The 11,512-nt window shown below is 50.4% G+C and overlaps 2 protein-coding genes across 8 annotated transcripts; one reads left to right on the top strand and one right to left on the bottom strand.

The window, feature by feature from the left end:
- Nucleotides 1–1,865: 1,865 nt before the first annotated feature.
- Nucleotides 1,866–6,946, top strand: LOC115337810. 7 transcript variants are annotated; one of them, XM_041121769.1, is made up of 6 exons: nucleotides 1,866–2,514; nucleotides 2,983–3,159; nucleotides 3,885–4,040; nucleotides 5,533–5,592; nucleotides 6,193–6,276; nucleotides 6,515–6,946. In XM_041121769.1, exons 1-6 carry the CDS (start codon nucleotides 2,289–2,291, stop codon nucleotides 6,559–6,561), a joined length of 750 nt encoding a protein of 249 aa, XP_040977703.1. In that variant the 5' UTR covers nucleotides 1,866–2,288; the 3' UTR covers nucleotides 6,562–6,946. The 7 variants fall into 7 exon arrangements, with proteins under 7 accessions (XP_040977703.1, XP_029862078.2, XP_029862077.2 ...); XM_030006217.2 differs by having other exon boundaries at nucleotides 1,875–2,514; nucleotides 3,885–4,178; XM_030006219.2 differs by having other exon boundaries at nucleotides 2,026–2,514; nucleotides 3,121–3,159; nucleotides 3,885–4,178.
- Nucleotides 6,947–8,428: 1,482 nt separating this feature from the next.
- LOC115337813 lies at nucleotides 8,429–10,983 on the bottom strand. Its single transcript, XM_030006227.2, has 2 exons — nucleotides 9,168–10,983; nucleotides 8,429–8,982 (listed from the first exon to the last, which is right to left on the bottom strand). The coding sequence occupies exons 1-2, from the start codon at nucleotides 9,257–9,259 to the stop codon at nucleotides 8,529–8,531; spliced, it is 546 nt and encodes a 181-aa protein (XP_029862087.1). The 5' UTR covers nucleotides 9,260–10,983; the 3' UTR covers nucleotides 8,429–8,528.
- Nucleotides 10,984–11,512: the final 529 nt, after the last annotated feature.

Below are 11,512 nucleotides of genomic sequence, written 5' to 3'. Positions count from 1 at the left end.
AAAGACTGAAGCAAAGAAGGCATTAAGTACCTCAGCCTTTTCCTCATCTCTGGTGGCAATGTTCCCTTCTGTATCCATTAAAGGATAAATATTCTCCTTGGGCTTCTTTTTGCTGTTAACATATTTGTGAAAACATTTTTTGTTGTCTCTTACAATAGTGGCCAGATTGAGTTCTAGATGAGCTTTTGCCTTTCTAATTTCCTCTCTGCATGACCTAACAAGATCCCTGTACTCCTCCAGAGTTGCCTGCCCTTTCTTCCAAAGATGATAAACTCTCCTTTTTTTCTTGACTCCTAGCAAAAGCTCCCTATTCAGCCAGGCCGGTTGTCTTCCTCAGCGGTTCATCTTGCGGCGCATGGGAATAGCCTGGTCCTGAGCCATTAAGATTTCCTTCTTGAAGAATCTCCAGCCTTCCTGGACCCCTTTGCCCTTCAGGACTGTCTCCCAAGGGACTCTCAACCAGTGTCCTGAAAAGGCCAAAGTTTGCCCTCCGCAAGTCCATAGTGGTGGTTTTGCTGACCACCTTCCTTGCCTCACCAAAAATTGAGAATTCTATCATTTCACGGTCGCTAAGCCCAAGACGGCCTCCAACCATCACACCTCCCACCAGTCCTTCCTTGTTTGTAAACAGTAGGTCTAGCAAGGCTCCTCCCCTGTTTGGCTCACCTACCAGCTGTGTCAAGAAGTTATCTTCCACACACTCCAGGAACCTCCTAGACTGCTTGCTCTCTGCCATGTTGTATTTCCAGCAGACGTCTAGAAAGTTAAAGTCCCCCATGAGAACAAGGGCACACGATTCTGAGACTACTGCCAGCCGCTTGTAGAATGATTCATCTGTCTCTTCAACCTGGTCGGGTGGTCTGTAACAGACTCCCAGCACCAGATCTGCCTCGTTGGCCTTCCCTCTCATCCTCACCCATAAGCACTCCACCTTGTCATCACACTCCTGTAGCTCTGTACAATCCAAACACTCCCTAACACAGAGAGCCACCCCACCGCCTCTCCTTCCTTGCCCATCCCTTCTGAAGAGCTTATAGCCATCCATTGCAGCACTCCAGTCATGGGAGTCGTCCCACCATGTTTCCGTGATGGCGACTAAGTCATATCTATCCTGCTGCACGATGGCTTCCAGCTCCTTCTGTTTATTGCCCGTGCTGCGTGCATTGGCATAGATGCACTTGAGCTGGGCTATTGAATCCACCCCCAGCATCGGCATGCTGCCCCCAGGCTCCTCTCTGGTGAGCCTAGTTTTATCCCATTCCCCCTTCAAACCTAGTTTAAAGCCCTCTCTGCGATCCCCGCCATCTCATGAGCAACAATCCTTTGCTCCCTTTGAGATAGCTGGACTCCATCTGTCGCCAGCAAGCCTGGTGCCATGTAAACCTCCCCATGATCAAAAACCCCAAAATTCCACTGATGGCACCAGCCTCTGAGCCACATATTAATCAGGTGTGTTTTCCTGTTCCTTTCAGTATGTTTCCCTGACACTGAAGGGATTGTCCTTGGTGGACATCATCTCCATGCCCACCCCACAGAGATGGCTTGACCCACCAGGAAATGATGGATCCCAACGAGGTGAATCCAGCACCCCTGGAGTTGGAGCACAGGCACTAATCCCAGTGATTGTGGAGATAACTGGGAGGATATACAGGGACCAAGGAAGGATGCGCACAGGATGACGTAGACACATTTCCACCCATGCAAGCTCAGAGAAGACTGGACTGAAGACCCTTCTCCCACTGCACAGTGGGCAGATGGGGGTTTTACAAGCCTCAGCTCCACGCTAGCCAAGTCTCTGAGCTCCTGCCAGTGGAGTTCCAAGGTTGGTTTAATCAGGCAAAGGTATCTAGTAACTCTGGAGATCCCCTCGGTTTCCCTCAGAAGCCCAGGGCATTTGAAACAGCACGTCCGCAGCAGCAGCTGGGTTGCATGTCAGTCTAGTGTCTGAGAGACACACAAAAAAGGAGAAATTAGGAAACTCTTCTTCCCAGTGACGTTGAAAGGATATTGCATATTTGTATTGCACGGCACGGGAACTTCAGGGCTGAGGCTGTAGAGAAAACTGCAGGGAGCTGTTTTTGCCCCGGGGATGCTGGAAACCTGCTGGGAGATGGTGTGTCCCACTGGGGACAGTTGTGACATACCCCTAGCCACCCAAAAACAGGCTCCCACAAACATGGCGCAAAACACTATGATGAAGCAGCCACTTTTGGGGTCCTTTTTGGGGTGGGGGAGGAAGGCACCAGGTGCTGCTGCATGGTTTGCAAGTCCATGTGCGTGCACCCAACATGGCAATACCCATCCTGCCTGTCCCATCCTCTCGCTCTCTCCTCCCCGAGAAGATGCTGTGTCATGCACTGGGGGATGTGTCACAGGGAGGAAACCAGCCTCAGCTTCCCCCTTCCCCTGAGGCTTGGTCCTGGGGAGCTCAGAACTGCCCGCAGATGAGCATGGTGAGAAGAAGCTGGCTGGCCAAGGCTGCAGGTACCCTGCTCTTGCTGGGGTGGCTGGCAGGTAGGTGGCCGGGCAGGGTGTTTGGGGAGCAATTTGGAGTCACACGGGAGGGGGGGAAAAGGGGAGTGGAAGGATGGATTGACGTGGGTTGGATTTTAAGTGGTTCCCTTGGGAAATCTCCAGAGGGAGAATAGGTCAAAGCCAAAATTGTGAGTTTCTGGAGTGATTTCTACGGAGTCCAACTGCCTGAAAACACAGGATGGGCTTTCTAGAGGGTGTAAAGGTCCATCTCTGCTGTGGCAGGTTGCAGACAACCCTTGCCCAATGACTTATTTTGCTGAGAGAGACATAAGGTTGCAGCTCCCACAGAGGGAATCGCATCCTTGCACTGATCCATGAGCATGGGGTTGGTCCCTCTTGGGGTCCAGGCGTGGTGTGGCTGTCCCTGGCTGGGCAGGAAAGGACAAGGCATCACCCAAAAGTCCCTTTTGCTCCTCACTGGTGATTTCTGACCTCCTTTGTGCTGAGGTCTGCAGGAAACTCTCCCCACCTTCTGCAAGCTTTCCCAAGGTTGCATCTCCAAACTCAAAGAGATGTCCTCTGCAAGGTGTCCTCTTCTAGACCAGCAGACCATCTCAGACCAGCCCCTTCTGCTGTCCCACACAGGTGCTGGTGGGATGAAGCCAGAGACCTGCAGGTCCCCAGGTGAGTGCAGACAAAAGGGGTATTTGGAGAAACCCTCCAGGTCCTTGTTGTAATGTTGCTTATGTCCTTTGGATTGTGTCTCCTGATCCTGGGGTGTCCAAAAAGGCAGCTTTGATCCTGGGACTGGTGTTTCCTTTCAAGGTGGAAGGCAAACCAAAAGGAGGAAAAAGAAATCCACCATATGTATGGTCTTTTGGTAGGGTGCGGTATGAAACATATCAGTTTGGCTAGGGTGGATTTTGGCAGAGGAAGCTGCAATTTTTAATTTTATGATGGAGTGGGAAATATTGGCTTGAAATTAAAGAAAATGAAAACATTCCCCTTTTGAAATACCAGAGTGAAGCCCTTTGTTGTCCCAGAATTTAGGTATTTCGTCTGAGTCTTTTCTGAAATACTCAGCTTGGATGGAAAAAATCATTTTGGTCACTAGAAACAGTACTTTTCAGTGTATTTACCCTCCTGTTTTTCTCCCACTGTGTTTACCTGTATCAGTGCCAGCTCCTGAAATGAGCAGAGCTTTTGCTTTCCTATAGTCAAAGTATTCTGAGTCATCAGATGACTGAAAAGCAGGCTCTTCCAATCTCTTCACCTTTTTTTCCTTTTGCTATTTCCACCAAAAAAGCAGCTACAAGGTCAACGCTGCGGTTGGAGAGCTGAAAATCCATTACACACCAGTGCTCATCTCCGCATCATCACACCACTACTGCGTCTCTTTACTCTTCCAGGTGATTTTCCCCCACCAGCACTCTTCCCAAACTTCTCCTCAGCTCAGGAAGGTGACTTGATTCTTGCCCGGTGCCTCGTTTTTTCCCATGTCCCCATCACCCACATCTTCTTCTGCAAGAATGGGGTGGAGCTGGCAAACCACCTGGTGGGAAAAGGCGAGTTCACCTCCACGCTCACTATCCAGCTCTCTGCAAAGACCAGCGGCACCTACTCCTGTGGGTACCAGCGCCGGAGCAGACTCGGACAGGTCGTGCTTTCAAGGCTGAGTATCCCTTGGCTCCTGACCACTGGAGGTGAGTGGAGAAGGGCATGGGAAGGTTGATCCTGCCCTATATCAGGGACAGCCCTTGAGAAACCCCAGAAGTGATTGCCCCTGCTTGCATGGACTCAAGGTCCCTGCAGTGCCAACACAGCTGGGTCTTGACCAGCAAGGCCAGTCCACTGCAGAGATGGTCCCAGTTAACCCCAGGTCCCTGCAGTGCCAACACAGTTGGGTCTTGACCAGCAAGACCCGTTCAGTGAAGGGATGCTCGCAGTTAACCCCACCAGAGTGTCCTGGTTTCGGCTGGGATAGAGCTAATTTTCTTCCTAATAGCTGGTATAGTGTTATGTTTTGGATTTACGATCAGAGTAATCTTGATAACACACTGATGTTTCAGTTGTTGCTAAGTAATGTTTACACCAAGTCAAGGATTTTCCAGCTTCTCATGCCCAGCCAGCAAGTAGGCTGGAGGGGCACAAGAAGTTGGGAGGGGACACAGCCAAGGCAGCTGACCCAAACTGGCCAAAATTATATTCCATACCATATGACATCATACCTACTACATAAACTGGGGGGAGTTGGCCTGGGGCGTGGGGGATCATTGCTCGGGAACTAACTGGGCATCGGTCAGCAAGTGGTGAGCAATTGCATTGTGCATCACTTGTTTTGTATATTCTAATTCTATTATCATTATTATTGTTGTTGTTATTATTTTCCCTTCCTTTTCTGTCCTGTTAAACGGTCTTTATCTCAGCCCATGAATTTTACTTTTTTTTTCCTTCCGATTCTCTCCCCCATCCCACTGTCGAGCAGGGCAGGGAGCGAGCGAGCAGCTGTGTGGTGTTTAGCTGCCTGCCAGGTTAAACCACGACAGTCCTTTTTGGCACCTAGCATGGGGTACAAAGGGTTGAGATAGCAACAGATGTGACCAGAGCATGTTAAAATGAATTTGTTATAAGCATTCACTATATTAGTTTAATAGTTGCTGGTCACAATGTTGATTTATTTGCTCACAGAGTTGTTGCACTCTTTCTCAGCATTGTGCTATGTAACGTCTCGCTTGCTGTGTATGTTCCCTGTTGTGCTGTTTATCACCTCTGGGGGCTGGGTCAAGGTTATCATTTTGTTGTACTTTGTAATACAGGCTTATGGTATGATAAAATTACTGGTCATGAGACTAATCTGGTACTTGTACTCAGCATTGCCATCATCTCCATACTTCAGGAGCCATCTATTGGAAACTATTAATAATTACACCTTTTACCTTCTCGGTAAAGAACGCCACCCAAAAGCACCACTGCTTGGCCACGCTTTGACAACCCCCACAGCATGGGAAGGAATGGGCAGATTTGGGGTGACCCTTTCTCCACGTATTTCTTGCCTAGGTGGGAAGGATGATCTGAGGAACAGCAGCATTGCTACCAGCCCGGAGCTGCCATTTGGAGGTAAGCATCCCTGGTCTTGTGGAGGGAGTTCAGCCAAACCTCCTGGTTTCCAAGCTCCAAGGTGCCACCAATGATGCTACCAAATTCAGCTTGGCCAGACCCTGCAAATGGAAATTCCTAATTTTTCCTTCCTGGGGCAGCATAGACCTTTACCACAAAGCAGATGAGATATTTGCTGCAGTTCACTTCACCTTCCCATCACTCCCTGATGTGTGCTTGGAGCAAACCAGCTGAGAAAGGGACCAATATTCCCAATCGTCTCCCAAGACCTGGAGGTCCCTGGATTGACTGTATCCCAAGACCTGGAGGTCCCTGGGTTCAGTACAAGCAGCCGTGAGGTCTCCTTGCAGGGAAAGGAAAGTGAATATGAGGCTTCATAAGGAGGAGCGTGGCCAGGAGATTAAGGGGAGCTTTTATGTCAGTGCTCTGCAGATCCCTTCCCACTGACACAGAGGTGGCTCTGCAGGTTTCCTAACACGACCAAAAATGAACCATGCAGCCCAGGATGTGGTGGGGATGGTCTGGGTCCTGGCTTTAACCCCCCTTGGCCCTGTGGGACCCAGTGCTCCTCCTTACCACCATCTGCTTGCTTTCCCCCAGGGCTGGGAGTCTCCATCAGCCTGGCTTTTGCACTCCTCTCCCTCCTCGCACTGGCTTTGGGCATCCATCTTCTCCTCCAGATCGGTAAGAGAACCACTGGCCCCATTGCGTGGTGCCCATTAACCATGCTGCTGATTGGGGATTCATGGGTGCACGTGCTAAAATCAAGCAAGATTAGGAAGCACTAAGTGAGCTTTGGGCCATCTAGGGGACCTTTGGAAGCCCCCATCAAGGCCTGGAGCTGTGTGCATGACATGGAGGCTCCTCTCTGCAGAGGTGGTCCAACAACACCTATTGATCCATCACTATGTCTTGCCTGCAGGAAAGCGAGTCCAGCTGGCCAGGCTGAAGAGCTTCATGCCCCAGTAGAAGACCTCAGCATTTCACAAGTGCTGCGAAGGAAGAGATGTCCAGGAGCCCTCACAGTTTGAGGACCTGTTGGCAGACCAGAGAAATACTCCAAGGTGCTGGGGGGTCCGTGGCAAGGACCACAGTGAATTGTCAGTTCCCCATGGCCGTGGAAGGGGGGAATTGGACCAAGATGGTGTCCCTTGACTCAATGCCACCTGTACTGCATCTCCAGCCACTGAAAGCTCTCCAGCACCCTGGGGACCCAACTTCTTCATCTGCAGCCCCAGAGATACACCCCTCGGCTAAAACACGCTGTCCAAGTGAGTTGCAGAACACTTTGCCCCAGCTGTGAACATCATGGTGGCTCTTGGGCATAAGTTAATTAAAAGGTCCATTAATTAAACAGGTGTTTTGTCCCTGATTGTTGGCCCTTTGCATTGGTCTCTGAAGGTCTCATAGATGCTTAATCCTCCACCAAATGGAGGTAGGAGCCTGAGTCTCGTGCAAGCCTTGGCTGTAGACCTCATCTCACAGGGTTGGAGCCCATCAAGATGTTGCCCAAAGGCACGTCCAGCACCAGAACCTGAGGCCAGCAGCTCCCAAATATGAGGATAAATCTGGCAGGTCTTCCCATCAGGAAGGTCCACCAAAGGTCCCATCTGATCCACCAGACATTCAAGAAGGGCCAAGGGGCAAAGGGAAAGGGGACAGTTTGTGTTTGGTCTTGTGTCACCCACCCCCTGCCTGGAGGGAGGGAGGGAGGCAGAGGGGGTGTTAGGTCATTGGAGAGGGGTGATGGAGACATCTCCACATGGCTTTGCCCCGTCCCACCTCTCAGCTGCACCTAACCCTTCAGCCAGCAACCAAAAAGGCTTCAATTTGCATTTCAAGGCTCCCTTATATCCTTCTTCCCCACATAACCCAGCAGACCTCATCCTGCCCTCATCACTGCCTCAGCTAAAGTACAGCCCCAGTGACCCCCCCATCCACTTCTGCTACCCCACCACATTGATTTTTTATTGCTGGTTTGACTGCTGCTGCCACTTCCAGCCACAAAGCAGAACAAATTAAAAGAAAAAAAAGCCCCAAGTGAAATCTGTTCACTTGCAGTGAAACGTGACACAGCTCATGGGTAACCACCAACCTCTCATCAGATAATATGGCACATGAAGAAGCCCAGAGCTGTTTTCTCCTCCTTCACTGCATAGGAAGGAAAGCAGAACAAAATAAAAGAGATTTTTTTGGCCCAGAAGAGATCTGCCCCACTAATTCAGTGCTTGGCTAGAGGTGGTCCAGCTACACCAGGTTTTATCTCCAAAACTGTACCCCTCTAGATGGAGGGACAGAGAGGCAGATGGATGGAGGGTGCAGAGATAAGTTGCATTAGGAGAGAGATGACTCATAGACTGGCACGATCACCATAGGAACATAGGGAATGGAAATGGAGGGATAGATACAGGGTCTGATAGATGTAGGGTTAGGTTAGATGTTTTGAACCCAACCTCCAGGTAGAAAATGGAGTCCAAGGGGCTGGAGAAGAGGATGGCCAACAGGAAGGTGTCTGCCCCCTACACTAGGACCGCCAGGTGGATACCAGCTGGACAAACATCAAAACTAAACCCAAGCTAAAATTCAAATCAGAAAGAGTACCTTCAGGAGAGCAGGTTTGCACCAAGCATTGCACCCAAGCAAGCTCCCAACCCCCAGGTGCAGCACAACCCACCCACAAGGACCTTCAAACCATGCTCCCCTTCCTTACTGCTCAACAGGGAGTCCTCCAAGCTGATAAGAAGGGGGATTAGGATATAAAAGCACCATCTTCGATCCTACCTGGGCTTTTTCCTCTCCTGTCTTAGGACAACACAGCACAAGTTTAGATGCACAATTGCTTTGCTCAACCATTTATTGAAGGCAGCAGATTCTGCCTGATGTTTACAGCAACACGGACAAGGTTTGTCCATCCCTCCAGCTGATGCTGCCCAAGGCTAATACGTGGTGCCACCTTTGAATTCAGAGGAGAAACTATCTTGATACTCCACAATTATTTTGATGACTGACTTTGCAGCACTGGACATGGTGGCCGTGACCCTCACATGGCCAGCAAAGACCACGGCAGCCTCCTGGCACGCGCCTAGCTTGACTCGGTGGAACACAGTGTCTTTGCCGGTGCTGGCGGATTGACTCCTAGACATCCTGGTGTAGATGTTCTCCAAGTTGCCAAGGTGGGCTTTGCGGAAGGAGATCTCCATGGCAAGCTCCACAGAGAAAATATTGTAGTCGAAGGGGTTGGAGAAGAGGATGGCCAAGGTGAAGGCGTCTGCCTCGTACACCAGGAGTCCCATGCTATCCCGAAAACAGATCACGGAGTTGGTGAATTCGCAACTCTCCGTGACACCCAGTGGGATCCGCATGGAGCTATAGCCGCTGTAGCAGTAGCTCCTGGAAGGAGAGCACAGGAGAGGAGGAAAAGGGATGGGGAGACCACTTGGGCTTACAAGGGAGATGGTCCCACCACTGGGAGATGGTCCGACCACTGGGAGATGGTCCATCTTGGACCTTCTGCCTGAATCCTGCAGGCATCCCCTCCGGCAAGGGGTCTTCCACCCCCCTCCTCGTGGCATTACCTGGGGTTGTACAAAGTGACATCCTCAGGTTCACTGGTGATCTGGATCTCCACACTCTGCTTAAAGGATTTCCACATGAAATTCCCATTCATCTCCGCAGCTCCAGGCAGGTCTCCAGTTGGAAGGGTTTGGAGCAGAAAAATCAAGGGGCTGTCAAGAAAAACAACTTTCTGATAACAACTGTGCAAAGTCCTTGGCCTTGATGATCCTTGTGGGTCCAAAGTCCTTGCCTGGGCAGGGCACGCTTGTGTCAGGATTACAATGTGACAGTGCTGGATCTAAGGGAAAGGCATTTTTGGGGTATCCAGTGCTGCTCTTCCGATCACAGGAGGAAAACTCCAAGGGAGGAGGACACACGTGTGGACATTGACAAAATACTTGGGCAGGAGGTGAATATTAATGCAAATGTTTATTTTCTGCCAACTGGGCACCTTATCTCTGCTGCATCTCCTGGCACAGGCAATAAATGCCTCAAGGTGCTGTGAGATAAATCCTCTTGCGGATGATGGGGTGGTGGGGAGCATCAGGAGGAGGGTAGGACTCTCTTCATGGCAGTTTCTTCCTGATGGTCAGCCTTGGCAGGGCCCTTCACACATTCCAAAGGAGATATAGGGCCATCAGTCTTACTTCAGTCCCTGGGAAAGTTACGGAACGAATCCTCCTGGGGGGCTATCACAAGTCAAATGAAGCACATGACTGGGAAAAGCCAGCACAGATTCACCACAGGCAAATCATGCTTGACAAACCTGATCACCTTCTACGACAAAGTAAACTGCTCGGTTGATGTGGGACGAGTGGTGGACATCGTCTACCTGGATTTCTCCAAGGTTTCCAATATGGTTTCCCACAGCCTCCTCCTACAGAAACTGATGCATTACGGTCTAGACAACCAGTCGGTGCGTTGGGTGGGGAACTGGCTGACAGGTTGCACCCAGAGGGTGGTAGTGAATAGCTCCTTCTCAAAATGGCAACCTGGCACAAGTGGGGTCCCCCAGGGATCAATATTTGGCCCAACGCTGTTTAATATCTTCAGAAGTGATCTCGATGATGGGATCAAGTGTACCCTGATGGAAGTTTGTCGATGATACCAAACTGAGCAGGGAAGTGGACACTTCGGAAGGGAGAGCCACCCTGCAGGGAGACCTGGATAGGATGGAACAGTGGGCTAACAAGAATCTTACGAAGTTCAACAAATGTACAAATGTTTGTAGGGTCTTACACCTACATTATTATGGGAAAACATAATGCAGGAGTGCAGCATAGGCTGGGAGCAGCTCTGTGGAAAGGGACCTGGGGGGTCCTGCTGGACAACAAGCTCAGTATGCACGAACAGTGTGCTGCTGCGGCAAAGCAAGCCAACAGGGTGCTGGGTTGCATCAACGAGGGCATCACTAGCAGAGATAAAGAAGTCATTATCCCACTCTACTCAGCGCTCGTCAGGCCACACCTGGAATACTGTGTTCAGTTGTGGTCCCCGCGGTACAAAAAAGGCTGGAGAAGGTCCAGAGATGGGTCACAAAGATGATTAAAGGACTGAGAAGTTTGCCATCTGAGGAAAGGCTGAGAACTGGGTTTGTTCAGACTTGAGAAAAGAGGGCTCAGGGGAGACCTTATCACCATGTTGCAGTATTGAAAGGGTGCTTACAAAGAAGATTTTACAAGGCAACACATGGAAAAGATGAGGGATACTGGGTACAAGTTATTCCTGGGGAGATTCCGATTGGACACAAGAGGAAAACTTCTCACAATTAGAACAATCAGCCACTGGAATAATCTCCCCAGGAAAGTGGTGGATTCCCCAACACTGGACACTTTTAAGATTGAGTTGGACAGGGTGCTGGGCCATCTTTGCTAGACCATGCTTTTGCCAAGAAAGGTTGGACCAGATGATCCTTGAGATCCCTTCCAACCTGATATTCTATGATTCCATGATCCCTGGGGAATTTGAGAGGGGCAGGCAGGTGACAAAACCTCCCCAGCTGGAAAAGCTCAGGCATCTCCAGGTGCCTCCATGATGCTGCAAGAGCTTTCTCCACCCCTTAGCTAGAGCCAGGGCAGGTGGGTGCACAAGCTTGAGGACTGGTTTTGAGGTCCAAGCTTGGAGACCCCTAGTGCATGGACAAAACCTCACATTCCCTCTCTCCAACCCAAGAAAGAAGTCCATTGAATCCTAGTTGACTTTCACACCTGTTTTAGGTTTGTGTGGTGGGGTTTTTGGTAGCAGGGGAGGGGCTGCAGGGGCGGCTCCTGTGAGAAGCTGCTAGAAGCTTCCCCGGCTCCAAGCTGGACCCACCTTTGGCCAAGGCTGAGCTCATCAGCAATGGCGGTAGCACCTCTGGGAGAAC

Source organism: Aquila chrysaetos, unplaced genomic scaffold (assembly GCF_900496995.4).
Source record: "Aquila chrysaetos chrysaetos unplaced genomic scaffold, bAquChr1.4, whole genome shotgun sequence".
Lineage (NCBI taxonomy): Eukaryota > Metazoa > Chordata > Aves > Accipitriformes > Accipitridae > Aquila > Aquila chrysaetos.
Note: the sequence above shows the minus strand (reverse complement) of the source record. Positions and strands in the feature narration are given on the sequence as shown.

Bases quoted from the DNA above. Each gene is read 5' to 3' on its own strand.
- LOC115337810 (XM_030006217.2), top strand. From the start codon at position 2,289: ATGGCAATACCCATCCTGCCTGTCCCATCCTCTCGCTCTCTCCTCCCC. The intron at 3,160-3,884 runs GTGAGTGCAGAC...TTACTCTTCCAG, and splicing joins AGAGACCTGCAGGTCCCCAG to GTGATTTTCCCCCACCAGCA. The intron at 4,179-5,532 runs GTGAGTGGAGAA...TTTCTTGCCTAG, and splicing joins TTGGCTCCTGACCACTGGAG to GTGGGAAGGATGATCTGAGG.
- LOC115337813 (XM_030006227.2), bottom strand. From the start codon at position 9,259: ATGAATGGGAATTTCATGTGGAAATCCTTTAAGCAGAGTGTGGAGATC. The intron at 8,983-9,167 runs GTAATGCCACGA...CTCTCCTTCCAG, and splicing joins GTCACTTTGTACAACCCCAG to GAGCTACTGCTACAGCGGCT.